At 40.5% G+C, this 25,850-nt stretch overlaps 1 protein-coding gene across 5 annotated transcripts in view; it reads left to right on the top strand.

Annotated features, from left to right (window-relative positions):
- Positions 1 to 25,850, top strand: part of MAP3K4 (mitogen-activated protein kinase kinase kinase 4) — a 104,649-nt gene extending 78,799 nt beyond the window's left edge. For 3 of the 5 annotated variants that reach the window (XM_020808991.3, XM_020808981.3, XM_020808974.3), the window contains exons 16-27: positions 4,511 to 4,607; positions 5,517 to 5,633; positions 6,794 to 6,894; positions 9,453 to 9,533; positions 10,751 to 10,942; positions 12,640 to 12,710; positions 13,309 to 13,425; positions 17,550 to 17,709; positions 19,314 to 19,436; positions 20,766 to 20,872; positions 23,033 to 23,212; positions 25,283 to 25,850. In XM_020808991.3, the coding sequence (XP_020664650.3) occupies positions 4,511 to 4,607; positions 5,517 to 5,633; positions 6,794 to 6,894; positions 9,453 to 9,533; positions 10,751 to 10,942; positions 12,640 to 12,710; positions 13,309 to 13,425; positions 17,550 to 17,709; positions 19,314 to 19,436; positions 20,766 to 20,872; positions 23,033 to 23,212; positions 25,283 to 25,303 (1,367 nt within the window). In that variant the 3' untranslated portion in view covers positions 25,304 to 25,850. The remainder of the gene's footprint in view (positions 1 to 4,510; positions 4,608 to 5,516; positions 5,634 to 6,793; positions 6,895 to 9,452; positions 9,534 to 10,750; positions 10,943 to 12,639; positions 12,711 to 13,308; positions 13,426 to 17,549; positions 17,710 to 19,313; positions 19,437 to 20,765; positions 20,873 to 23,032; positions 23,213 to 25,282) is intronic. The other 2 variants (XM_020809020.3, XM_020809009.3) reach the window with 1 other exon arrangement.

Genomic DNA, 25,850 nt, shown 5'->3' with positions numbered 1-25,850 from the left:
GCCCTTGCCAACAGTGTGCAGCTTGCCCCAGTGAGATCCTTTAAAGGACAGTGGTAATAAGTGCCTTTGCTGTTCAGGAGAGAGTCATCAAACCCAACTGTATAAGATTTGTCAAAACTTCATTAGAGTGGTACTTAAAACCAGACACTCTCATCTAAAGTGGTCCATGTGGTAATAATCACTTAAAGTTGTTGATTTGATATTGAAAGAACAGGCCTCACCATCGACATCAACAAGTGGAAGAAAGAGTGTCTTTCCTTTTAAAACATCATCAAACTCAGTAATAGTGGAAACTTCCTAATCAAGATCAAGAGGGAAGCAGCATTCAACACCAATGAACAAAGAGAGTTGTAAAATGGACCTGATAGGGGCATACATCTGTTCCACTGCTGTTGTAGGTATCAGAAATGCTAATTATAAGGCTGCAGTGGCTGTGTACCATCATTTCTTATGGAAGAAGATACAGCCGCTTTTAATCAGCTTCCCAGGGGATAAAAGAACTCTGACAATTACAGCAGGAAGCATTTTCATTAGAACACAACAAATCCATTCAACAAGACGTGCCACAAATTGTGTAGCTAAAATATGTCTGCAGTAGTTGTTTTAAGGATATATGTGTGGTTAAGACTGTCTGTCATATCAGACAAATTCAGATGCCAAACAAAAGACTTACTGTCTGATGGACAACATTTCTTCAACACCATAACAGATGGTACAATAGAAGACCTGTTTAAAAAGAAACATAGAGCAAAACACAAAAAGAAACCCAGAGCAAAACACAAATACGAAGATAAACAATACAGAAATCCTTGGAAAAGACAATATACTTACCAGGAAAATAGCTCTCCTGTAAACAAGCGAAGAAGTACAGTACAGCCACCTTCAGGTTATTATAGACAGCAAGCAAGTAGGTTAAAGTCCAAGTCATCCACATTACAAAAAGAGCAAATAACAATAATAGAAAATAATCAAAGCAACGTTTTTTTACTCAAAAGCAGATGAGGCCAACAGTATAAAACAGGAAATTACAGAAGCTACAACTTTTTCTACTACCCAGTGTATCTTAGTGCCCCACCTCAACATCTGATTCTCCATCATCACTGATAAATGGATCCTTTCTATCATGGCTTATAGATCAGCCATTGAGTTTGACAGCATTCAACCTATGAGTACTTTCTGTCCAACGACACCATCAGAAATATTAGAAGAGGAAATTGCAGCACTATTCATGAAAGATGCAATAGTGAAAGTACCTTAAACTCTCAAAGAATATGGGTTTTATTCTCATTACTTTACGCAGGAAGGATGGAGGTTTACGTCCAATTGTGGATCCAATGAATGTCAAGAAGTACAAAAACGTTTTGGATGGTGACTAACAAATTTGCTGCCACTGCTTCAAAGAGGGAAACTGATTCATTGTTATAGACTTGAAAGATGGTTATTTTCACATGTCAGATGAAACCATCGCAGTTTCATGAGCTTTGCAGTAGGACCTCAGATACACTAATTCAAGGTGCTTCCATTTGGACTTTCAATAGCACCCAAAGTTTTCACCAAATGTATGGCACCAGTGGTAACCTATTTGAGAATAAGTGGAGTGGGTATTTTCCCCTATATACGAAGGGGTGCTGATAAGTACTGTATTGAAATTTACCCAGAAAAAATTGAGCTAGTAAGCTGTAACTGCCACACTATTCTACATATTCTCCCAGGAAGTCAATGCACTTGCGACATTTGTCCTGCAGCTTCTTAAGTCCCTGCAAATAAAATTCTTCCGAGTGCTGGTGTAACCACTCATTTGCAGCATTAGTTGCCTCCAGAACACTCCCAAATTGTTGTCCCTTTAGGTGTTTTTTGAGTGTGGGGAACAGATAATAGGCAGAAGGAGCCAGGTCGGGAGATTAGGGTGGGTGGGGCATAACTTGAAAGCCTAAGGATGTCAGTTTTGCTACTGTTTCACCTGTAGTGTGTGACGAGGCATTGTCATGCAACAGGATGAGACCCTTGGAGAGCTTTTCTTGTTTTTCCTTGATGTTTTTCCTTGATGTTTTGCGTCAACATCAATAAAGCACAGTAATATTTTGCACTGATGCTTGAAACCTGTTGGAGGTAGTCTACCAGCAAAACTCCCTTCTTATCCCAAAAAACTGTTGCCCTTTGCTTCTGCACCGACCTTTGCACTTGGAACTTCTTTGGCTGGGGGAACCACTGTGCCCCCATTCCTTAGACTGTTCCTTTGTCTCAGGATCATAAAAGTAGATCCACCCCTCATCACCAGTTACCAGTTTCCCCAGGAAATCTGACTCATTTCTTGCAAAATGTTCAAAAACAGCCACCAGTGACTCCACACGTTTCCTCTTTTGTTCGGTTGTCAAAAGTTTTGGGATCCACTTTGCTTTCTCATTTCCAAGTCATTGTGGATAATGACACCGACTCTCTCACGTGATATTCTCAGATATATAGCAATACTTTTGGTTGAGATTCGGCGGTCCTCCATTATCACATTATGGATGACTTTCACATTTGCAGGCACAGAGACAGAAACAGGCCTTTCACTGGGTTTCTCACTTTCAACACCGAAATGGCCAGTTTAAAAATTGACAATGCAACGTTTAACTGTTGCATGTAAAGGACCACTGTCACCCATAGTTTGTGACATTTCATCATGGATCTGCTTTGCATCTTTCCCTTGGGGAAACAAGAACTTGATTATGGTCCTATGCTCTTCCACATTGAACTTTTCTGGAGATGCTGCCATCTTCACTTTGGACTTGAGCATGAAATATACGTTAAAATCATAGGTAGGTGTAGTACTTTAGATATCTGCTAAGTTATTTAGTGCCTTATAAGTCGGGAGAGGATTTCTATGATATTTCACATTTTCTCTGCAACCTACATTTGAATCTCATAAGCAAGTTCGAACATGTTTATAAGTAAGCTGGCCTTTCACAACAGATTACAGTACTCATAAATATGTTCAAACCCACCCATAAGCTCAAGCATAGGTTGCAAGAAAAAATGTCATAGAAATCCTCCCCCTATAGGTAATAACTGTCGCTTTGCTTTGAGCTCAGAAATAAACTGGAAACCAGTCTAGATAGTAATATGGTATAATTGAAGGCTCCCATTAATTGGCTTTTGGTAATAGGTAGAGAGCTGCATTTTATAGCAATTGACATTTTTGGACATTCTTGGAAGGTAGACTTTCACAGAGCATATTTCAGTAACCCACCTTTAATCACTCTGAGTTATATGTGGCAAGGGCTCCTTCTTCAAATTATGGAAAACAGAAATATGAGGACTAAACACTTGAAAGTTCTCAATATTTTCTCTTTCAGTACAATCCTCTGGTGGGAGGTACAGAATCAAGGTCTTCAAATATGGGTATTGATGTCTTTCCTAGGCCTTTTATTAGAGAATAATGTAAGCCTCGTTAAGCTTGCTAACCATATGACCTTCCAAGTAAAATACGTGTCAGTCCTGTCTTGTGATACTCTATTTAACAAACTCCACACCCTACCATATCCTTGTAATTGCTGGCAAAGAACAAAATTAAGATTAATCAAATCTTTGAAGGAAATAGGTTTAAACTAGGCTTCCTTGGCTTGGGTAGATCACCATGTGTCTAGGCCACTATGAACTCAAAAAGCCTTCAATAAGACTTGGAATTTCATATCCATATGTTCTATGTATTTTGGAATTAATTGAGGCTTCCATAGGAAAATGTATAAGCAAATAAGTTGCTTATACCAAGAAACAGCAATATTACTCTGTACTGTGTACAGCTGTAAAGTAAAAGCATTAACATGGTGAGAACTGTTCCAGTGACATTAACTGATGTTTTGTCACTACTCGTGGTTGAGTTTGAATGGACCTTTGTCTAATGTATTGAAGAAATAATGACTGAATGAGAAGCAGAAAAGAAAGAAACTTAAACCTGTGTTGTATTTAATCACAAATATGGACTAGAAGAGTGAACCACTTCAGTTCAATACAGAATACTCACACAGGCTGGCTGTACTCACAGGAGGCACAGTGGGGGGAATTGAATCCCCAACCTCTGGCTCCACAGCCAGATACCTAAATCATTGAGCTATCCAGCAAGCACACACTGTTGGGTTACACTACCTTGTTTTTTGTTTTGTTTTTAGCCAGGTAAAATTGGAATTCATTTTTTGCAATATAAGGAAACCTTTTTACTCTGCCAATTTCCTTTTTTCCTAGTTCTGTTGTATTGTTATTACGTCAAATGACCTGATAAAGTAGAATTAATGTTATGGTTCACCAAATGTACAGACCACTAGCCTGTTTATCTTGAGAGGGCTTAATCCTAACTACACAGTGGTCATTTGCAAAAATATATCTAGTGAATTGCATTTCAGGTCTTTCAGCACCAAACAGACTGCATGTAGTGGATTCTAGTAACAGTGCTCTTGTGCCAGTGTGAAGGGCACATGTGAAGGGCTCCCTTAAGCCCACTGAAAAATCTCCTGTCTCTTTCTCTTTGTAGCTATTCATCGGAATAGTCCCCGTCCTGTGAAAGTGCCTCGATGCCACAGTGATCCTCCAAATCCTCACCTCATTATCCCAACACCTGAAGCATTCAGGTAACAAGAGCTTATGCATTAAATTATTGCTTATGGTTTAGAGCAAAGATGCAGAATCATTTGGTCCCATGCCTGTATGTAAGACTGAGTTGGATTCCACACATACACACATCCCAGCAGTCCTGGTAACGTGGTCGTGGTGTTGGTAAAAAACGGAATCAGTATGAGGATTTCTGGAGGACAGGAGGGAGATGGTTCAGGAGTATAGTCAAGGATTTTCTAAGCCTCAGGTTGTGTACCCTTAGGTTTGGAGGAAGAATGGACATTTTGCCAAAAGGAATATTTCCTAAAGCTACAGAACCACAATATGACATTCATCTGACACATGCTACTCTGGCTCCTCTAACAATCCCTGATATCTTGAGTTTTATGTGGAACATGGCTGTCTCTAATTACATAATGTTCGATGTCATTTAATGATGAATTACATAACACTTTCCTCCTCTGTGCTTGGACAAGTTTGTGAACTTCCTTAATATTCTTTGTTTTTTATATTTTTACTCTTTTCCTTGATGTGCGAATTGCCAGTATGCTGTTAAAGTGCTGGAGCTATGTATTTTGTTTTTGTTTTTTTAGTAACAAAACACAGCAACAACAATGTACCTCTCATATCCTGCTCCTCTCTCTGCGACAGTTCACCTACCTTTCATTAATTTTAATTTTTCTTTCCAGGTTTGTTTTCTGTATTCTCTAATGGGTTTACTGAAAACCACCTAGGATCTCAGTTGCAAGCATAGTTTTAGAGAGCAGTCTAAAAACGTACTCCGCTACTGAATTTGTTTTGCGCTCAAGTCATGTTACTTTTAAGAAAAAACCTTTTTACAATTTTTTTAACTGCCACCCTGTACTGAAAATCCATTTAAAAATGGACCTAAAACCCTTTTCCTGAAGCTCTTCTTCTTACTGCAGCACAAGGAATGTCCCATGTGATGTACGGAACCACTGCATCCCTGCTCTTAGCCGCCCCACTCCTGTCAGTGGTGACTCAGCTCAGCCAAAACCTGTCAGCAGTGCAAATGATATCAGGTAGCTCCACTCAACAGCGTAGCAGACCCATGCCTGTTCATGTCACTCATAAACTGCTTGCACTTAGATCCCAGTAGTTTCTTCAGGTTCCATTCAGTGTTCTCTGTGACTTTTTTTGTTTCTCAGCTCAATGATTTTTGAAAAAACTTGTATGAAGTGCATGTTGTAGATTTTATTTAAAAATCATGTTTTTGGCAATGCATGTTTGAGAGCAAAGTATAGGATTGTTTTATTTTTAGTATCATAGATGCATGCATTTCATTACCTCTAGTCCTTCTATAGTAGCTACCGTACTTTTCACTGGATAGGATATATTAGTTGAAAATCAACTTCTAAAAAGTCCTCAGGAACAGTGTGTTCTCACACACGCACACACACAAACATATATTTAAAAGAACTTTTTTTGAGAATTAAAGTATTAATAAATCCATGGAAAAGGTTTAGAGCAATATACCATACTCCAGTAGTGCAGCAATTTTTTTGTTCATTCAAGTTCCCCATGTTCTAGATAATAGAAAACAGGGCAGAATCAAAGCAGTTTTACCCAAACCATTCGTAGTCTTCTCTCTGAGTTATTTGTCTGAATTTTAAAAATAAGATTTCAGAAGGGATAACATTATAGCATCAATCTAGGTTTCTGTTTATATTTCTCTCTCATCCATATATTTTTATAAAAGAAAGAGAGAACACAGAAACACCCATACATAGCACAGATTAAGTGTGAATACTTCAGATTTCCTCCCGTGGTAGTTTGGCTCCAATAAATGATATGGCTCTATTTTAAAATGTAGAGCTATGGCTACTCAGCAGGATTCAGGTCACCACCTTCTAATAGGATTGTTGGCCAGTTTATCACATGTAAATACACCAAATGTTGTATTTACCTGCTAGATTTCCTTTGTATTTTATTCCACTCAGATATTTTTACCAGTTCTTTCAAAAGAAGCAGATTATTATTTGAGAATTCCTCTTTCACTTTTGAGGAAATTGATAGGTACAGATTACAAATACTTGGTTTACCTTCTTAACTTGCGGTTTTTATTAACATTCCAAGTTGTGGACATGCCCCTCTTATTTAAGCTTCATTACCATTACACTTTAGAACGGGGGTGGGGAGTAGATGTCCTAATTAATGCAGCAGTGGTATTCTTCTTAAACAGAGGTTCCAGTGTTCCTGAAAACGATCGACTGGCTTCAATTGCTGCTGAACTGCAGTTTAGATCATTAAGCCGCCACTCAAGTCCCACTGAAGAACGTGAAGGTGATTACTGTTATTGTGATGCTATATAATTTTTCTCTCTCTAAAACATACCTGCTGTTTTACTTCAGAATAAGGTTCTTCCAAACTTCCAGTTTCTCTCCCCCCGCCCCGAAATACTTGTGGAGATCCTGATAGTTTAATATTCAGTCTTTAAAACATGACCCTTGTGGTAAAAAGCTTTCCATAATGAGTTTAATATAATTTTTACATTCTGATTTCAAAGTCGCATTTAAATCAGTATCAATAAAACCTATCCAGCAACATGTTCAGCCTTAAGAGGATCTGTAAATATGGAGGTTAGTTACTTTATTAGCTAACTGGTAACTTAAGTGAGCAGAAAGAGACAGAAGTAATTCAACAACAAGCAAGAAGTGAGGAAACATAAGAAACTTCCTCAGGAGATTGTTCTTGTGGAATACGTACAAGCACAACTACTTAGAAAGCTGTAGTTCACAACTAGGCTGTACCCCTACAAATTATGTTGGTAAATACATTTAAAACATTTTTAAAAAGGCAAGGAGATAATCTTTGCATCCACGCAGTGATTTTTAGATACAGTGGTAGCTCAGTTTACGAATTTAATGCATTCTCTGGGACATTTTGTATTGTTAAAAATTTGCAAACCGAAACAGTTTCCCATAGGAATGCATGCACGGGGGCAGTGCTATAAACCTCCCAGGTGCAATGCATCCTGGGGAAACTTGTTTCATATTGCGAAAAAAATTCATAAACCGAGGCATTGTTTTCAATGGATTTTCATTCGTAAACTGAAAATTATGTTAACTAAGGCATTCGTAAACCAAGGTACCACTATAATATAGTATTATTTCCTGCAAATCCTTTACACGAAGCTCCGTAAAATGTTAACATCATCAGAAGACTACCTCCATGAAATATTATAATACAGTCAACATGTTTCTAGATTTGGCATAGTCCCATGTTCTCCATAGAGGGGCATATACTTCTCATTACCATCCTTGCTTTTTCTTTTTCACAGGTTTTCAGCAACTGGGGAGATGGCATGAGAATATTCCAGTGTTGCCTATAAACAGGTCGACACATGTGCCACCAATAAATCCCTGACACAAGGATCTCCTTGTTCTTGGCACTTTCTTTGTTTCCGTTGCTCTTATTCCGAAGAATCTTTGGAGAAGAACAAGTATGAGCAGCGGAAGGCTCGTTCCCTTCTGCCCCTTTCTGTGCCAGTCTGTCCTCAGAGCTTAACTTTGAGGAATCACCTTGGTCAAGCATGAGCTTGCCTGCCTAAAGTCCATATACAGTATGACCAAACCCTGGCATGACATAATCTCAACATCACTTCATGTTGCACGTTCACTTTGTCCAAACCCAATAACCTTAAAATTAAAATATGCAGACAAGTCCCTGACAGCCTCTCCGAGCATCTTTTTCCCTGCCCCTGCTTAGTCTGTTACACTAGAGGACTTTATACTTATTGGAAGGGAACTTCCAATGTTTCAACTTTGTGACCCATTTTTCTCATTTGTTCCAGACTTGTGTTTTGTTTTCTGCCTTGCTTTTAGATGGAAGCCAGAGCTGCCTGTTCTTTACTTTTGGGCTCACTGCCCTAACATTTAACTGACTGACTGTTCTCTAGTACTTTGTAGCTATTTTCCCACCCACCCACCTGATTCTTCCATTCATTTTACATTCAGTCAGTCTTGCCCAAAGCTGGAAAAAGAATCTTGGGGTTTGATTGAAAACACCTTGCATGAAAAGAAAGGTGGTTTTATTAGTGGTGCTGGGGATGTCAATTTAACAAACTCCCCTCAGAGTCCACTATGTTGTCAGTATTTTTTGAGAAGAAGCCTTAACCTCTGTTCTGCCAAATTAAATATTGCTCACTTCCATCATAATGGTATCTGTACATATTGCAATGAAGTCTGAGGATGGACAGTATGAGCTCTCTGCATCAGGCAGAGAAGTTGGAAAACTGGGCCAGCTGTAATGCTTTTGCTCAGGAAGCCAGACAGCGAACAAAGCAGTATAGAGTTTAGATTCTGCATGAGACAGAGGTAATAAGGGGATCAATGGGCAATTTCTCCCACCTCTGCAGACAAAATGCAGGATTATCCAAAGGCAGAGGTGCGGAGGTGTGTAGATTAACTAGAACCTCAAGATCCATCAATGGCATCTGGTAAAAAACGCATTACACATAGAAATAAAGACCTTTAGGCCCAGAAATTTGTTTTGAGCACCAAAACTAAATGCAGCATTTAGTTTTCCCACACCCACAAAAAACTCTAATTCCTTTTTGTCCCAAGTTGGGTTTTTTTTTTTTTTTTTTGTTTTTGCATATTACCTGAACAGCTTTGGGTGGGGTGTGGGTGTATCATTTTGTTGCATTTATTGTTAACCACTTAGGAATTCCAAACACTTGCCAATACAGTACAAGTCATCCAGAATTCTGTCTCCTTCCTTGACAATCAAATATCTTAATATTTCAGAGTAACTAGGAACCTTTAAATGATGGGTAAGAACAACCTCACAAGTCTTTCTCAGTGCCATCTATTTTTCACACAGAGTTTTCCCCCCCACAGAGCCTTCTTATCCAAAAGGAGATTCAAGTGGGTCAGCCCGAAGAAGCTGGGAGCTTCGAACTCTTATCAGTCAGACCAAAGGTAAAGAGATGATGCAGTCAGTCACTTTGCTGAGAGGTGTGTCTTAAATTGCTATTAATTCTAGGTATGATTTTAAATTATTTTCTAAATACAGTTTGCTTCTGATATAAGCTGTCAGAAAACAGTATCTCATGGGTGCTTGGGCAAGTCAGTGCAATTGGCTAATACCTTTATTCCATTGCACAGATATGTCAAGCATATCTTTGCCCCAGAAAAAACCTATTGAGACAGATGCCTGTTCAGGTGAAACATGAGATAGTACTGTTGGCACATCAACTCCTGAGGTATACATACTACTAATTCAACAGAAAATAACAATATCTAGATCATTACGACATAAATTTTCATGTACATTTAAAGTTGCAAAGAAAATTATTACTCAGATATTTCAGTATTGCAACTTAACCACATCCTATGCACATGAAACAACATTTTTCCATGGCCTGCTTTCTTTTTTGTGTAAATGCCCTTTCTGACCATTGCTCAAGTGTAAAACTAGCCACAAAATAGGCTGGTGAGCATAACGAGAATATGTGATGCCCCTTATACCATGTTCAGTACTCTAGCCCCTCTTCATATAGTCTCATTGGCATTCAGTAGGCCCATTTATCTATCTGGAGTTATAACCTTGTGAAAGGGAGCTTTGGGATGGACGTTGGAAATGTATTTTCCAAAATATCACCACTACTGGTGACATCAGCTTCATGCCTTGTAAGCTATGGGAAGAAGATTTTAACCAGTGTAAGAATTGTGCTGGCAAAGTAAAAAAGTGGCAACTTTCACTGGTTTTCCCTCTTCCTTTTCCTGCAGTCACCTATGTTTTCCTCCACCCCCGTCTCTGCTCTAGAACGTTTAAGGGATCCTCCAGAGAAGTGGGGAAGCCTGGGTTGGGGATTGCAAGGGAGAGAGAAGAATCAATGAACATTGCCTCCCTTCCCACAGCAGGACTATATTGAATATTTGCTTCTTTTTCTGGCTTCCCCTGACTTGTTACTTGTGGTCAAATTCATAGGTGGCTTAGGAAAACAAGGATAAGAGATTGTTTTAAAACTTTTTATTTCTCTCACTTATGATAAATATATTAAGTAGGTTCAAATTGGGCAAGTTAACATTTCCTTGGCAATTCCTGTAACAAGGGCAGTCTGTCCTGTTTTAGTAGCATATGCAGTTTGTGTGTGTGTAGTTCTTGACTTGGCCATTTTCTATTTTGATTCTAGACACTGCTTCTCGGCAGGGACCCATGGAGACAGTTCAGAGATCTGTTCAACTTTTTGAAGAAAAGAGGTACCGAGAAATGAGGCGGAAAAATATCATTGGCCAAGTTTGTGACACTCCCAAATCTTACGATAACATTATGCACGTAGGCTTAAGAAAGGTCACTTTCAAGTGGCAGAGAGGAAACAAAATTGGTAAGTTTCTAGTGAACTCCCTCTTTAGGCCCGCACAATTTTTGTCATTCTCTTAGTTACACAAAATGATGGGGAGGATGTGCATATGAGGGAAGAATGCAGTATGTAGACAAAACGTACATTTGGAGACCTGTCCAAATGACATCTGTTTATCCCCGTGGTTCCTGATCTAGGAAATACTGTATGTCCCATCCTGTTAACATGTGGATCTCCTTATTTCAATCTGGGTTTCTGTTTTTGATTGTAATTATATGTATTCATAATTACAGTTTGTTGTATAATATAAGGAAGCCTAGGGGATGTTAAATTCAGTACATTGATAGTTGACAGAAACCATCTCCTGAGTGTATGTTTTTGCTGATCATTTCGAAGTATGTCCTGCTGCAGTTGGGTAGAGAAGTACTGGTGGCTGACTTGAGTCATCTTTTTTCTTTTATTGAAAACCATCTTTGTTTAGGAACTAACTTGCTTTTTGTTTTTACATAATCTAAAGCTGCTTGATTTAGTAATGGGTGGAATTTGTCAGGAACTTCAGGTGTATGCTTATACAATCTGCATTCATCATTAGGGAATTTTATTAAATGTACTTGAACAGCTTTATCTAAGGTGCTTATTAGTGTATAGAAGCACTAGTAATGTGCCTTTGCCTAAAATTTCAATCAATAGTGCAAAAAACATTGGGAAATTTGTGGTATGAACATTGGAACTGCTCATCTGCAGACATTTTTTACAGGTGACACTCTGCAGTAGATCAGTTTATACAGTAACACTCTTCACCCTGACTCTGTAGATATTATCCTTATCCCTTTTATCCTCCAGAAACAAGTACTGTCCTCTTTTCATCACCACTGGCAAATGTCTTCAGTTTTTCTCCTCAGTAGCATAATATAGTCAGGACTTTTTCCTCAGGACTTTTTCCACAGTCTTTCCCTCATATGAACACAAGGAATACTGAATTAGATTATACGTATATTGCATTGGGTAGTGAGGAAGCAGTAGACATAATTCACAGAAACTAAAGAACATTTTATTAGATAAAGACAATGATTCATAAATATAGATGGTTTTCCTAAGCAGTATGTGTGATAATAGAACAGTATCTCACATTTTTTCCACACTATGGATTGTGGAATAGAGAGAAATGTTTTCCATTGCCTAGGAACAACAGTGGATGACAGTACAGAAGTGGTTTGTGATTAAGAACTGTATGATATAATGCTGTTCTTAATCATAAACCTATACTATCAACTGCACACATTCCTAGTCAATAGAAAACCCTTCTTTCCATCCTACAAGTTCTAGTTCTTTCTTCTAACTCTCCCTCTTGGATCTCTGATCCCAGCTGTTTCATACCATCCATTCCAACCAATCCTCTTCAGTTTCTTTCTCTTAGTGAAGCCCTTTCAATAAGCAGATGCTTTTCTGCCAGCCTCTCCCCACTTTCCTGGGAGCATTAGTCCTAGTTATCTGTGTTGCTTCTGTAGCAACCTCTTCCTTCTTATCCCATTAATAGGTTACCAACTGCACAGACACCCCAACTGATCATAATCATACCCTTTTTATCAGAAGCATATAAGACGCGCCTGGTCCACTGGTTGATATTTACAGAATCTTTTGAGTTTTTCTTTTGATTTTTTTTTCTCCTCTATGCTTGCTCCAAGAGTAATAAGAGTAATGATCTTCTTGTAATTCTACAGGAGAAGGCCAGTATGGAAAAGTCTATACCTGTATCAGTGTTGACACTGGAGAACTGATGGCCATGAAAGAAGTAAGTGTTATGCTTCTAAAACATAGTGAACTTGTTTTTTTAAAAAAAACAGCTGTGGCTTTTAAATGGTAGGTCCTTGTTATTGTTGTACCAAGCTACTTGATACCTGTGATCAGAAGAGGCGCTCATCTGTCTCCCACTTAACGTAGAAATGTGGCTCCTGATGAGTGGCCTCCTCGGTTCTGGCACCAATGTGGGGGTGCACCTTGTTCTGGGAAGCATTGAAGTCTCTCCTACCCTAGTTGGGAAAGAAATGTTTATTCTTGAAGGGTAACTTGTTAACCTCTTGATGTTTTATTTAGAATTAAGTTTTGTTTCCAGTCCCTATCTCTTATTGAGTGTATTGTCACACATGATACATGATGCTGGGCTTTAAATTGCAGTACTCTGAGTTGAGTGGTGCATAAACCCTAGAAGGGTAGGATGGAAATTCCTGGATAAATATATATCATTGTTGGAAATCCTCCTACTCTTTGTATTCTTTTGGCACTATCTAAACAGGCTTATATGTGGTTACTTTTCTTTAGTTTGTTTGCTGTTCTGCTGTTCTCTGCTTCATATTAGCTGCAACATTTATGATGAACTACTACTTTTACAGATAAGGTTTCAACCAAATGATCATAAAACAATTAAAGAAACTGCAGATGAGCTGAAAATTTTTGAAGGCATTAAACACCCTAACCTGGTTCGGTACTTCGGAGTAGAGCTGCACAGGGTAAGCACACTTGGGTCATTGACACTTAAAAATAAACAAGTAGTAACACACAGAGCTTTGGTCACTGCTTTATCTTATTCATTAATATGTTGTTTTATCACTCCATCCTAATCTGTAGAAATTGGTTGATGTGTGATCTGTCTCAAAATTACGTTTTCTATTTAATAGTCAAACTAGATATGAAGTGTAAGATTTATGATTGGATTTTCCAGCCTCTTACTTTTGCTAGAAGGGGTTGGCATTTTGCATGAATTTGCAGTGGGATTGATCCTTGTCTCAATTGTCCTTTCTACAGCAAAATTAATTACCTGTGGGTGAGGGTGAGGAAATGACAGATATGTCATGGTCGGATCACCACCTAATAAAATGCACCCTCAACATGGCTCTTCCCCCCTGCAGGGAGCAGGGACCTATTGTCATGGTCCGCCCTCGAAGGCTACTGGATCCGGTTGGATTCCAGGAAGCCATGAGAGGTGTTACCGCTGACCTGGCTGGCGCTCCTGTCGAGGCTCTGGTTGATGGCTGGTTTGCAGCCGCATCTAGGGCTGTAGACATGATCGCTCCTAAATGCCCTCTCTGCCACAGAGACCGCCCGGCACCTTGGTTCAACCAGGATCTCCAGGCGTTGAAACGGGTCAGGAGACGGCTAGAGCGCAAATGAAGAAAGGACCCAACGGATTTGAATTGGATAGCTGTTAAGGTCGCTACTAACCTTTACCTGGCCAAGGTAAAGGCTGCTAGTCAAGCATACTTCACTAACCAGATAAGCAAAGCGTCCAACCAGCAGGCGGAATTATTCCGTATAGTACGCAACCTATCCAGAGTTGGTCTGAGTGATCGGCCTCCCCCTAGTCTTTCACCAGACCAATTTGCAGCATTTTTTAAATCAAAAGTGGAGGCCATCCGCCAGGACTTCTCTCCTTTTTTGAATACAGTGAGTTGAGCAGAGATGTCCAGCGCTCCGTCTTGCCCGGTGATTCTTGACACCTTTCAGCCTGTTACGCCTGATTCTGTGGCAGGGGTGCTTGGTTGCTGCCGTGCCACCACCTCCTCCTTGGACCCTTGCCCGGCCTGGCTAATCAAATCAGCCAGGCCATTAACAATGGAATGGGCCATGGCTATAATTAATGGGTCTTTCCTTGAGGGCAGATATCCATCCGCCCTGAAGGACACACTCATTAGGCTCATCAGGAAAAAACCCAGTTTGGCGGCGGACGAGATTGGCAGCTAAAGGGCCAGCGCCAACGTTTCTTTCCTAAGCAAGGTGGTCAAGAGGGTGGTGGCCAATCAGCTGCAAGCGCTCCTGGATGAAATAGACGCCCAGGATCCATTTCAGTCGGGCTTCAGGCCGCGTCACGGTATAGAGACGGCATTGGTTGCCCTGTGCAATGATCTACTGAGGGAGGCTGACAGCGGCAAAGTGTCTGTGTTGGTCCTCCTCGATATCGCAGCGGCCTTTGATACCATTGACCACGGTATCCTCCTGGGGAGGCTCTCCGAGCTGGGAATAGGTGGCCTAGCTCTATCCTGGCTCCGTTCCTTCTTGGAGGACCGTCCCCAGAGAGTTCAGCTTGGGGAGAGCATCTCAGCCCCATGGACCCTCAATTGCAGGGTTCTGCAGGGGTCGATAATCTGCCCAATGCTGTTTAACATCTACATGAGGCCGCTGGGAGGGGTCATCAGGGGGTGTGGGGCCTCCTGTCATCAGTACGCTGATGACACCCAGCTCTACATCTCCTTTTTACCAACTGCAGGAGATGCCGTCCTGGGGGCTGTACTGCAGTGGATGCAGGAGAACGGGCTCAGGCTGAACCTGGACAAGACGGAGGTTCTGAGGGTGGGTGCTCCCACAGCTGGGGATTTGAGAAACTCCCTCTCTTTTGGGGGGGTGACTCTGCCCGCCAAGGATGTGGTTCGCAGCTTGGGTATCCATCTGGACCCGGCGCTCACTATGAATCCCAGGTGGTGTCGGTGGTCCGCATCGCCTTTTTCCATCTAAGACGGATAGCCCAGCTGCGGTCCTACCTTGATGTGGGGGCGCTCACTTCCTTGGTGCATGCGCTCGTAATCTCGAGATTAGACCACTGTAATGCGCTCTACGTGGGGCTACCTTTGAGGCTGCTGCGGAAACTACAGGTGGTGCAGAATGCGGCGGCCAGATTACTCAGTGGTGTGAAAAAATACCAACATATTTCACCCACTCTGGCCGCTTTGCATTGGCTGCCCATCCGTTTCCGCATCGACTTCAAAGTGTTGATGCTTACGTACAAAGCCCTAAACGGTTTAGGGCCTCAATATCTGGTGGAACGCCTACTCCCACCAAGATCTACCCGTGTGAGCCAGGAGGTGAGGCTGAGGAGCCTAACGCCGAGGGAGGCCCAGAAGGAGAAGACAAGAAATCGGGCCTTCTCAGCGGTGGCTCCTCACCTCTGGAACAATCTACCTCCTGAGATTCGTGGGTCTCCCTCGCTGGGTATCTTTAAGAATCAGCTAAAGACATGGATGTTTCGGCAGGCCTTTCCATCACATACCTCCTGATCCCCTCTTTCCTCTTCTTCTGTTTTTGTTTTGCTTCCCGAGTAATGTAATGTAGCACTTTATCATTTAAAATCGTTTATTTGTATTTTTATTGTATTGTTTTTCGTTGTTAGCCGCCTAGAGTGGTCCTCACCGACCAGATAGGCGGGGTATAAATTAAATTAAATTAAATTAAATTAAATTAAATTAAATAAATAAATGAATGAATGAATGAATGAATGAATGAATGAATGAATGAATGAATGAATAAATAAATAAATAAATAAATAAATAAATAAATAAATAAATAAATAAATAAATAAATAAATTAATAATAATAATAATAATAATAATAATAATAATAATAATAATAATAATAATAATAATAATAATAATAATAATAATAATAATAATAATAATAATAATAATATGTAAGAGTTCACAAACTACGTGTTTTGGGCCCTTTTTGCTGCCATTAATCACAGCTTGCAGAAAAGAATACTGAGGGGAGATATGACAGCACTCTTCAAATACTTGAAAGGTAGTCATTCAGAGGAGGGGCAGGATCTGTTCTTGATCATCCCAGAGTTCAGAACAAGTAATAATGGGCTCAAGCTACAGGAAGCCAGATTTAGGCTGAATAGCAGGAAAAAAACTTCTTAACTGTTAGAGCAGTATGACCATGGAACCAATTACCTTGGGAGGTGGTGAGCGCTCCAATGCTGGAGGCATTCAGGAGAAAACTGGACACAATCATTTCTCAGATCTGCTTTGATTTGGACTCTTGCCTTGAGCAGGGGGTTGGACTCGATGGCCTTATAGGCCTCTTTCCAACTCTGTTATTCTATTATTCTACAGCTATTTAAAATTGAAAAAACAGTGTAAATACGATATTATTCCACATTATGTCTAAATTGACCTCTGTTTATTTGATTTTAAGCTGCCAATATGGTGTAGTGGATGAAGTGATGGACAAGGAATTAGGAGACCTGGATTCAAATTCCCAGCCCAGTCAAAGAAACCCATGGGGGGTGGGGGAGTAGCACTGCTAAAACCACTTATTTAGTATTTTGCATTCCTTGAATTTTTTATGAGGTTTGCCATAGCTCAGATGTGGCTTGCGCTCACTTAACAAGTATTTGCTTTTACGGTTGGCTTTATGGAAAGATTATCATTTTGAGTGTCATTAAATACATAAGTCTTTTCTTAAAGCACTCCCAAACTATTTTTGTGACATCTATAGTAATCATATACGTAGTCTTATCAAAGCAGTTCCAGTTTGCACCAGTGTTGGCTGCCCCAGTGTTGTCTGTAGAAAACACTTCTGGTCGAAGTGTATTGCACTGTATAGATGATCCTTTTACTTACTAAATTTTAGTAATATCTAGGGTCTCATAGCTTATTGTAGAGGTGGATTAATTGCAGCTCCCAGCGTTCGTCAGTGTTGGCTATGCTTAGTCCTGATGAAAGCTGTAGTTCAGCAACATCTAAAGGATCCCATTTTGCCCATCTGAATTTAGCGGAATGTATATAATGGTGCAACTTGCATTCTACATACTGTAGATGTGACTGGATCAGGTAACAAATCATTTGCTCCTCAAATGCAGGAAGAAATGTACATATTCATGGAATACTGTGATGAGGGAACTCTGGAAGAAGTGTCCAGGCTGGGACTTCAAGAACATGTAATTCGACTCTACACGAAGCAGATTACAACTGCCATCAATGTGCTGCATGAACATGGCATAGTGCATCGAGACATCAAAGGTAAACAATACTCTTGAATTGTGTGAATATCTGGGGTGGTACAAAGATTTGCATTTACAACAAAATATATACATACATAAACTGCCAGAATGTGAGAGTTAAATCATACAGATTCGCATTAATGAGATTATCTCAGCTGTTGACCCCGTTGGCATCCTTCCATTCTCTTTATCTGCTCCAAAATAGGATGCCTTTTGTGCTTTCAGAAGATACTTATTTTCTCTGCACCCAGAATGTACTAATGGTGGTGAGGTGGGAACTGAATACTTGGATTCCAGTACAAAAATGTTATAGTACAGTGGTTCCCAACCTTGAGTCCTCAAAAGCCTTCACCACTATCTGTGCTGGCTAGGATTTCTGGGAGTTGTAGTCCAAGAACATCGGGGGACCCAAAATTGGGAATTACTGTTGTAGCAGATTAGAAGAGGATGGAGAACATGATGATTAGAGATGGGCATGAAGCACTTTGTGCTGTGTTGTCTAAGTTGTTGGCGTAGCACACTTTCCCCACTCCCTCAACTGACTCCACTACTGACTTTCCAGCGTGCTGCTTCCCATGATTTTCTAGTCTGGTGGGAGCACAGACTTCCCTTCTATGGTTCCTCCAGCATCTGCCCACTCAGACGAGGAGGCAGGGCAGGGATTCCTGCAGCACTGCCTATAAGTGGGCAGCTGCTGGAGGAGGAGGTGAAGGGAAATACGTGCTCCTGCCAGAATAGAAGATCGTGTGATGGAGAGAGAAGGAGCAGCGTGCGCCTGCAGGTCAGTGGGGGAAATGGCCAGGGGAATGGGGAAAATGTATTGTGCCGACAACTTAGACAACACGGCACGAAGTGCTTCATACCCATCTCTGATGATGTAGATTTCACTATGTGAAAGTCACCGTGAGGGCTATGTTTTGCACGGCTAATAGTTAACTAAGGAAGAAAATTTACTTCATCAGCTTTTCAGATAGCTACAAAAACAGGTATCTGCAGGCAATCAGGGGAAAAACTGTTTGCTTTCTATCCTGTCCTGCTTGCATTCTTCTTTCCACCTCTCGATGCCAGGGCAACAGAAAATAAAGGCCATGTCTTGTTTTCACAGCAGTGCGATGAAGATTTCTTATCAGTTAAGGTTGTTTCTTCTTAGAATTGAAGGCCTTACATTTGGGATGAAGAAAGGGTGTAGTTACTAGTAGTGCTGTCAGGGGGAAATAGTGTGGTGTTCTAGTGGATGTGGTTCTCCTTGATCCTCCCAAGAATGTACAGAGTATGTATGTAAGAGTAGGTTGCTTCTTGTGTTTGGAGGGACAAGGATCCTGGGTCAGAGGGAAGGCTCAGGAGAGTAAGCCATGCCAAAAATGCTGGTATCTCACCCTGTTGTGGGCAAGTGATTGCTTGGGTCCTTATGTGTGTGGGTATCCATGTGGTTGCATAGTGATGTTTGTATCTGCTGCCATACCTAATTCTTCTTACAAAGTATGTAAACTGCTTGTAGGTCTCTAATGAGTTCTCTCTTTATAAATCAAGGGTGATCAATTTGTAGTAAATTGTCTGCCTTTGACTTAACATCTTATTTGATTTTTTATTGTGAATCAGTCACTCCGCCCACTTCTCTTTCAGGAGCAAACATCTTCCTTACCTCATCAGGGCTGATTAAACTGGGAGACTTTGGCTGTTCAGTAAAATTAAAGAATAATACACAGACAATGCCTGGTGAGGTGAATAGTACTCTGGGGACTGCAGGTAAGAGAGGACATTAAAAAGCTTCCTTTTATACAAGGTACTACCTATTTATTTATTTATTTATTTATTTATTTATTTATTTATTTATTTATCTATCATCTATCTATCTATCTATCTATCTATCTATCTAGTTAGTTAGTTAGTTAGTTAGTTAGTTAGTTAGTTAGTTAGTTAGTTAGTTAGTTAGTTAGTTAGTTACTTACTTTATTTCTAACTCATATTTCTTCTCAAATGAGGCCTCAAGTGACTAATGACTTAGGGGCCAATGGGACAGTCTGCTGTGGGCCATTGCCCTGATGGCAGATTTATTGAGGAATGTGAGCTATGGTCTCCACACAGACATCCATGTACCAGCCCTGCCCATGTAGGCTTCCGTGTTCACTTCATTAGACGTATATCTTATACAAAGGCTAACTGCCCCATAGTTGGATATGGGAATAATACCATGAATGCTACTGAGATTTTATTAGGATCAGGTGTTAGCCCTTCAGACACTTTAACAATGTATATATATTCTAAGCAGTACTACTTGTAATTTTTATTGACCTTTGCAGTGTACAGTACAAAAGCACAATGTGTGTGGTGTCACCTGAGGCCTGCTCTGCAATCTGTCCTTCAGTAGTCAAGAATACAGAGAGCAGAGTATATCTGGAAAAAAGGCAGACAAAACATGTACCATCAATAGTCACATGAGCCAATATATCAGTTAAAAATTAAGAATCATACTCTTATGATCTCCTACTTAAATGCAACATGTATTCTAATTGAGGAATGCTTTGTCTCAAGTAAGAAAACGTTAGAACACAGATTCCTACCGTGTTTACCCAAAAATAAGGCAGGGTCTTATATTAATTTTTGCTCCAAAAACACAGTAGGGCTTATTTTCAGGGGATGTTTTATTTTATTCATGTACAACAATCTACATTTATTCAAATACAGTAATGTCATCTTCTGGTTGCTGCACAATGGTGGAGGGTGGAGTTTCATTTAACTAGGGCTTATTTTGGGGGATAGGCTTATATTACAAGCATCCTGAAAAATACTAGGGCTTCTTTTTAGGTTAGGTCTTATTTTCGGGAAACAGGGTAATAACATAGCAGTCCTACTAAACAAAATTGTTCATGAAGGGATTTCCATTGCACTGAAGCAACTGAAGGCCTGGGATTTCTATTTCTACAACAAAGGAGAAATGTGAAAAGATATTTGATAGTATTGGCTGGGTTGCATTTCTGTGCGCTGAAATCTGTTATCCTAAATCCTTCCTGTGTTCGGGAGTCTCTTGTTCCTTAACTGGAGTGAACTGATGTGGTAATATGTGTTGTTTCAAAGCATACATGGCTCCGGAAGTGATTACTCGAGCTAAGGGAGAAGGCCATGGGCGTGCAGCTGACATCTGGAGCCTAGGCTGTGTTGTGATTGAAATGGTCACAGGGAAGGTAAGCTTGCTATGTGGAATTTCAGAGCTGTGGAGAATTGCTAAAGATGAGGTGTCAAAAATGAATTAAAGCTAAGGTTGTGTTTTACTTTTAACACACCGATGAGTTAGTTAGTTGTTTGTGTGTGTGTGTTTGTTTGTTTGTTTGTTTATTTCACTTATATGCCGCCCACACTGCCCAAGGGTCTCTGGGCAGCTTACAACAATTAACTACAGTAAAAAAGATAAAACAATTAAAATACAATTAAAATATATACACTAAAAAATGCCATCAGGACCCAGAGTTGATATTATTTCAATTAAAAGCCTTCTGGAACAGGAAGGTTTTGACCTGGCGCCGAAATGTCATCAGTGTCGATGCCAGACGAATCTCAGTTGAGATGGCGTTCCATAGTCTGGGGGCAGCTACCGAAAAGGCCCTTTGTCTACAAGCCATCCCTCTCGCCTCCTTAAGGGATGGCTCTTTCAAAAGGGCCCCCTGGCTAGATCTTAACTGCTGGATAGGTTCATATGGAAGGAGGCAGTCCTTCAGGTATCCAGGGCCCAAGCCATACAGCGGTGCTTCGACTTACGAATGTCCGGATTTACGATCATTTTGAGTTACAACCAGCTCCGGCCACAAAATTATTCTTCGACTTGCGGCTGGAGCTTCTAGTTACGAACACAAAAAGGCAGGGGGAAAAGGCGGGAAATTCAAATTGTTAACTGTTGGCGTGAAGAGGCTGCTTCTTTGTAGTTCTTTCACCACAACAGATAGAGAGTGTTTAGCTTAGGCTAATTGGCCAACTTCATCCCTACCTAGACAAGGACTCCCTGAGGACTTTGGTGCAGGTCCTGCTCATGTCCCAAATTGACTACTGCAATGGCCTCTACATGAGGCTTCCCTTGAACCTGATCCATAGACTTCAGTGGGTGCAGAATGTGGTAGCCAGACTGGTGCAAGTAAATTTTACCACATCACTCCAGTTCTGGCTCACCTCCACTGGTTGCCTGTGGCATCCTGGATCAGGTTCAAGGTTTTGACACTCACATAGCCATCCACAATTTGGGCCCATGCTACTTGTTGGAACATCTCTCCTTACTGTCATCTGCCCAACCCACAAGATCATCCCAGTCGAGGCTCCTCCATGCAGCCACCCTGAGGGAGACTCATAAATTCCTCTACAAGAGGTAGGGCCTTCTTTGCGTTGACTCCAACCTTATGGAACCAGCTTTTGGAGCTCCACCTAGCCCCCTCCTGGTGGACTTTTAAGAAGCCATTAAAGACATTGCTTTTCAGGGAGGCTGTCCACACCAACCCCAGCTACCCACCTTTCTCCCCCTTCCCTCCTCCTCTTCCCTCCCCTCTTTTCTTCCATCTACTCTTTGATTAATTGGTGCCATCTGGTTTTCTTTTCTTTTTTAAAGGATTTTTGTTATCAGTTTTAATAGTTCTATTTCATTTGTGTTTTCTATTGTATAAGATTGTAACCTGCTACAACACTAATGGGAGTGGGATATAAATAGATTGATTGATTGATTGAATGAATGAATGAATGAATGAATGAATAAATAAATAAATAAATAAATAAATAAATAAATAAATAAATAAATAAATAAATAAATAAATAAATATTCTCTTATAGCATTTGAGGAGGACTTTTATGGTCACTTAACTATATCCTAATAATGTTCACTTACTAACATGTTATCTTCAGCCACTAATGCATATTTAATGGAAAAAAAGATTCAGACCACTAGGAATGTTTCTGTGTTTTTAGAACTGCTGTTTTTTGGTTTAACATGGCTTTCTTATTTCAGTTTTGGATCATGTGCCATTCTGGTTTGTGTAATCTAGACAAAAGATCACAAAAAATCTAGACAAAAGATGCTAGTTAAGTTTTGTTTTCTGGTACAAGAATCGTTATATAAAGATCTTAGGTTTACCACTTTATTCTTAAATATATTTAGTGGAATGAGGAGAAAGCTATATAGGTGAAGATTTTCTCCAAAAATCAGCCTGTCCTCCAAATATGTTCATTGATATGTATCCGACATCACCAAGTTATTGTTATTAAGGCTTCAGGCAGTCTGGGAAATGTGCTACCAGAGCTCCCCAGCCAGCATGTTTAATCTGTTTGTTTGCACACAGGCTAACAACGATGCTCTTACTTTGTTTCAGAGGCCCTGGCATGAATTTGAACACAACTTCCAGATCATGTACAGAGTAGGAATGGGTCATAAACCTCCCATCCCAGACAGGATAAGCCCAGAAGGGAAAGATTTTCTGTCTCATTGCCTGGAAAGTGACCCAAAGATGAGATGGACAGCTAGCCAGCTCCTCGACCATCCCTTTGTGAAGGTTGGTTAAGCTTGTTTGCTTCTCCAGAGATGACTGGGCAGTCTGTTCTGCAGACATGTTCAGCTGGAGCTTCGTAGACATAATGGAACTCAATCTGTTTAAATTTAAGTTGTGGATTCAGCTTTGGCCTCTGTAAGCTATTACCACATACAGTGCTTTCGGAGACTACATGGGAGCTGTTTTAGCACCAACCAGCGCACCTTCTAATTTTCAGCCTTGCTGGGTGGGTCTCCACCTCTCTCGTGCGCTGGGTTCCATCGCAACTGGAACCTAACTCAATCGATGTGCGGAGGAGGAAGACAGCTGTGAGGAGGGAAGCGGAGTCATGCGTGTGTGCACACAGCTTAGCAGGAACCTTGGCACCAACAATTCAAGTGATACCCTTATCTAAAAGGCAGTTAATGAACCTGGGGACAGAAAGCTTGGCCTTACTAGTACTTCACAGTAAGGGAGAAGTTGTTTAAACTCAAGCTCTCTCCTTGTTCTGGAAGGGTATTAACAAAATGTGGCCTGGATGTTATGTGTTGGGGGAGGAATTCCTCTATGCTTGTGGAGCAGACTGTGTCCATATCCTGCTTCCAGGAGGCATATTTAGAGTATCTTGGCCTTTTCATGGTGTGTGGGCAGCTGTAGATGCCTCAATGATGGTCCATAATAGGAATTCACCTATTCAGTTCTGTTTCGGGATAGCCAATTTCAAGAAGCATTGCTTATCATTTCATCTGTTGCCAATGCTCCAGTTCAGAGTGCCACTGCTTATGGAGTGCAGACAGCACTTCCCTCCTCCAAAGAGTACGATAGCTGAAGACTTGAAGGAAGTTGGTGGTTTGCTGAAAAGTTAAAAATCCTTACATTTAGTTCTTCCCCATCCCCAAGATGTGGGGACTGAAACAGCCCAGTGAGGACTGAAGATGCCCAGGGGAAGATGTTTGTGTGTGTGTGTGGGGGGGAGAGATGGAAGAAATGGGTTGTATTCAGCATTCTGTATTATGAATTTTGTTCCAAGCCCACCTCATCTGAAACTGCTTTTTAGCTTACTAAGTTGTCTTTCAGCCATTTGGATTTGTTTGGAAAAGGACAGGGATGATTTTTCATTTCTTTTACACTGGATGTCAGACTGGAGTATTTTCTTTCTTTCATTGCAGTAGATGTTGCTTCATGTTTTAGCCCTCAGCATTGTCTGTTGCAATTTCCAATCCTTTCTTAAAAGACTGGCATCTAATTGTACAATTAACTGGATTGAGAGGTGCAAGAAAAGGCATGGAGTGTTCACTAAACCATTTAAAGTTTTAAATGGGTGTGTCACCTTGCCAAAAAGACCTGAACAATCAGAATAGGGTATGCCCAATGAAGTGCGTACAGAAATTCAGAATTTGCTCTTCAGTTTTTTTCTCCATCATCCAGTACTAAAATGAAGCCCATCTATTTTATGCCATGGCATATGTGTCGTGATGTTCATACACTGTACTGTCATCCTTAAATTTAAAAGAATATTCTTGAGAAAATTTAACTAGGAACTCATGGTGCAGGATAGGAAGGCTAACATGGGCAAGACCCTGTGTGATAGTCCTATCTCCAGGTGTAATAAGAGTAGCAGAAAGCCTATTCACAATCTGATCAATACATACCCCTCGTAAACCCATTTAGGATTTGGGTTCCAGTTTGGGCTGCCAAAACAAGCCTCCTAGGTTGTAAATTTGGATGAGCAAGGTATGAGGATTGGAGAGAGGGGAGCAAACTGAAGTCTCCAGGCCCAGGAAAGAGCAAAGCAAGCATCTTAAAAACCAAACAAGAACTGCAGCATATCCTGCTATAAATAGTAGATAGACCAGTTAATTCAAACTTCCAAAGAATTTGCATGAGGTCTACAATGATCTTCAGAAATAACAAATTGTGTGACTTTATCAGTGTAGTGACCACTGTTAACTTGCTGATCTACATGGAAGATGCGTTATGGTTCAAACTAGTAAAAGAAAAAAAAGCATTTTTAGAGAAAAGTGGCATTCCCTTTCTGAAACCTGCTTGATCCTATGCTCTCTGTTCTGTCCCTGTTACTTTAATTCATTGTAGGTGTGCACAGATGAAGAATGAAGTTACACACAACATGTGGCCTCCTATACTCTGGTGAAGTATCTCTTAATCACTACTGTATGTAATATTTACATAAAGACTGTGTTGAGGCACAGTATATGACACAAAACATCACAGTGAGTGAAGACTGCACAAGTGACTGGTGTCACTTCTTCTGCTGCTCCTCTACGTTTCCCTTGGCATGCGTGGCTCCCATGGCAGAGCCAGCGAGGTTGAAGAAGCTGCATGTTACCGTGAAAGTGCCATTACTACTGTAGAATGGACCATGACCTTATTTTTGTCCCCCCTCCTCCTCTGTTTCTCATATGATTGAGAACGGTAATGTTAATATGTAGTATTTTTTGAACTTTCTAGGTTCGAAGAAAAACAAGTTAGTGTTATATCAGGCATTCTGGACCTTGATTTTAATCCCCCTTGTTTGTCAAGTGCACTGACTGTGAACTACTTTTTTTGTTTTTGTTTTTTATTGGCCAGCTTCAGATTTGTTATGCAAACGCTGATTGATGAAATTCTAAAGCTTTTTCTCAATAAATGGTTTATTTTAGGA

This window comes from Pogona vitticeps, chromosome 1, assembly GCF_051106095.1.
Source record: "Pogona vitticeps strain Pit_001003342236 chromosome 1, PviZW2.1, whole genome shotgun sequence".
Classification (NCBI taxonomy): domain Eukaryota; kingdom Metazoa; phylum Chordata; class Lepidosauria; order Squamata; family Agamidae; genus Pogona; species Pogona vitticeps.
Note: the sequence above shows the minus strand (reverse complement) of the source record. Positions and strands in the feature narration are given on the sequence as shown.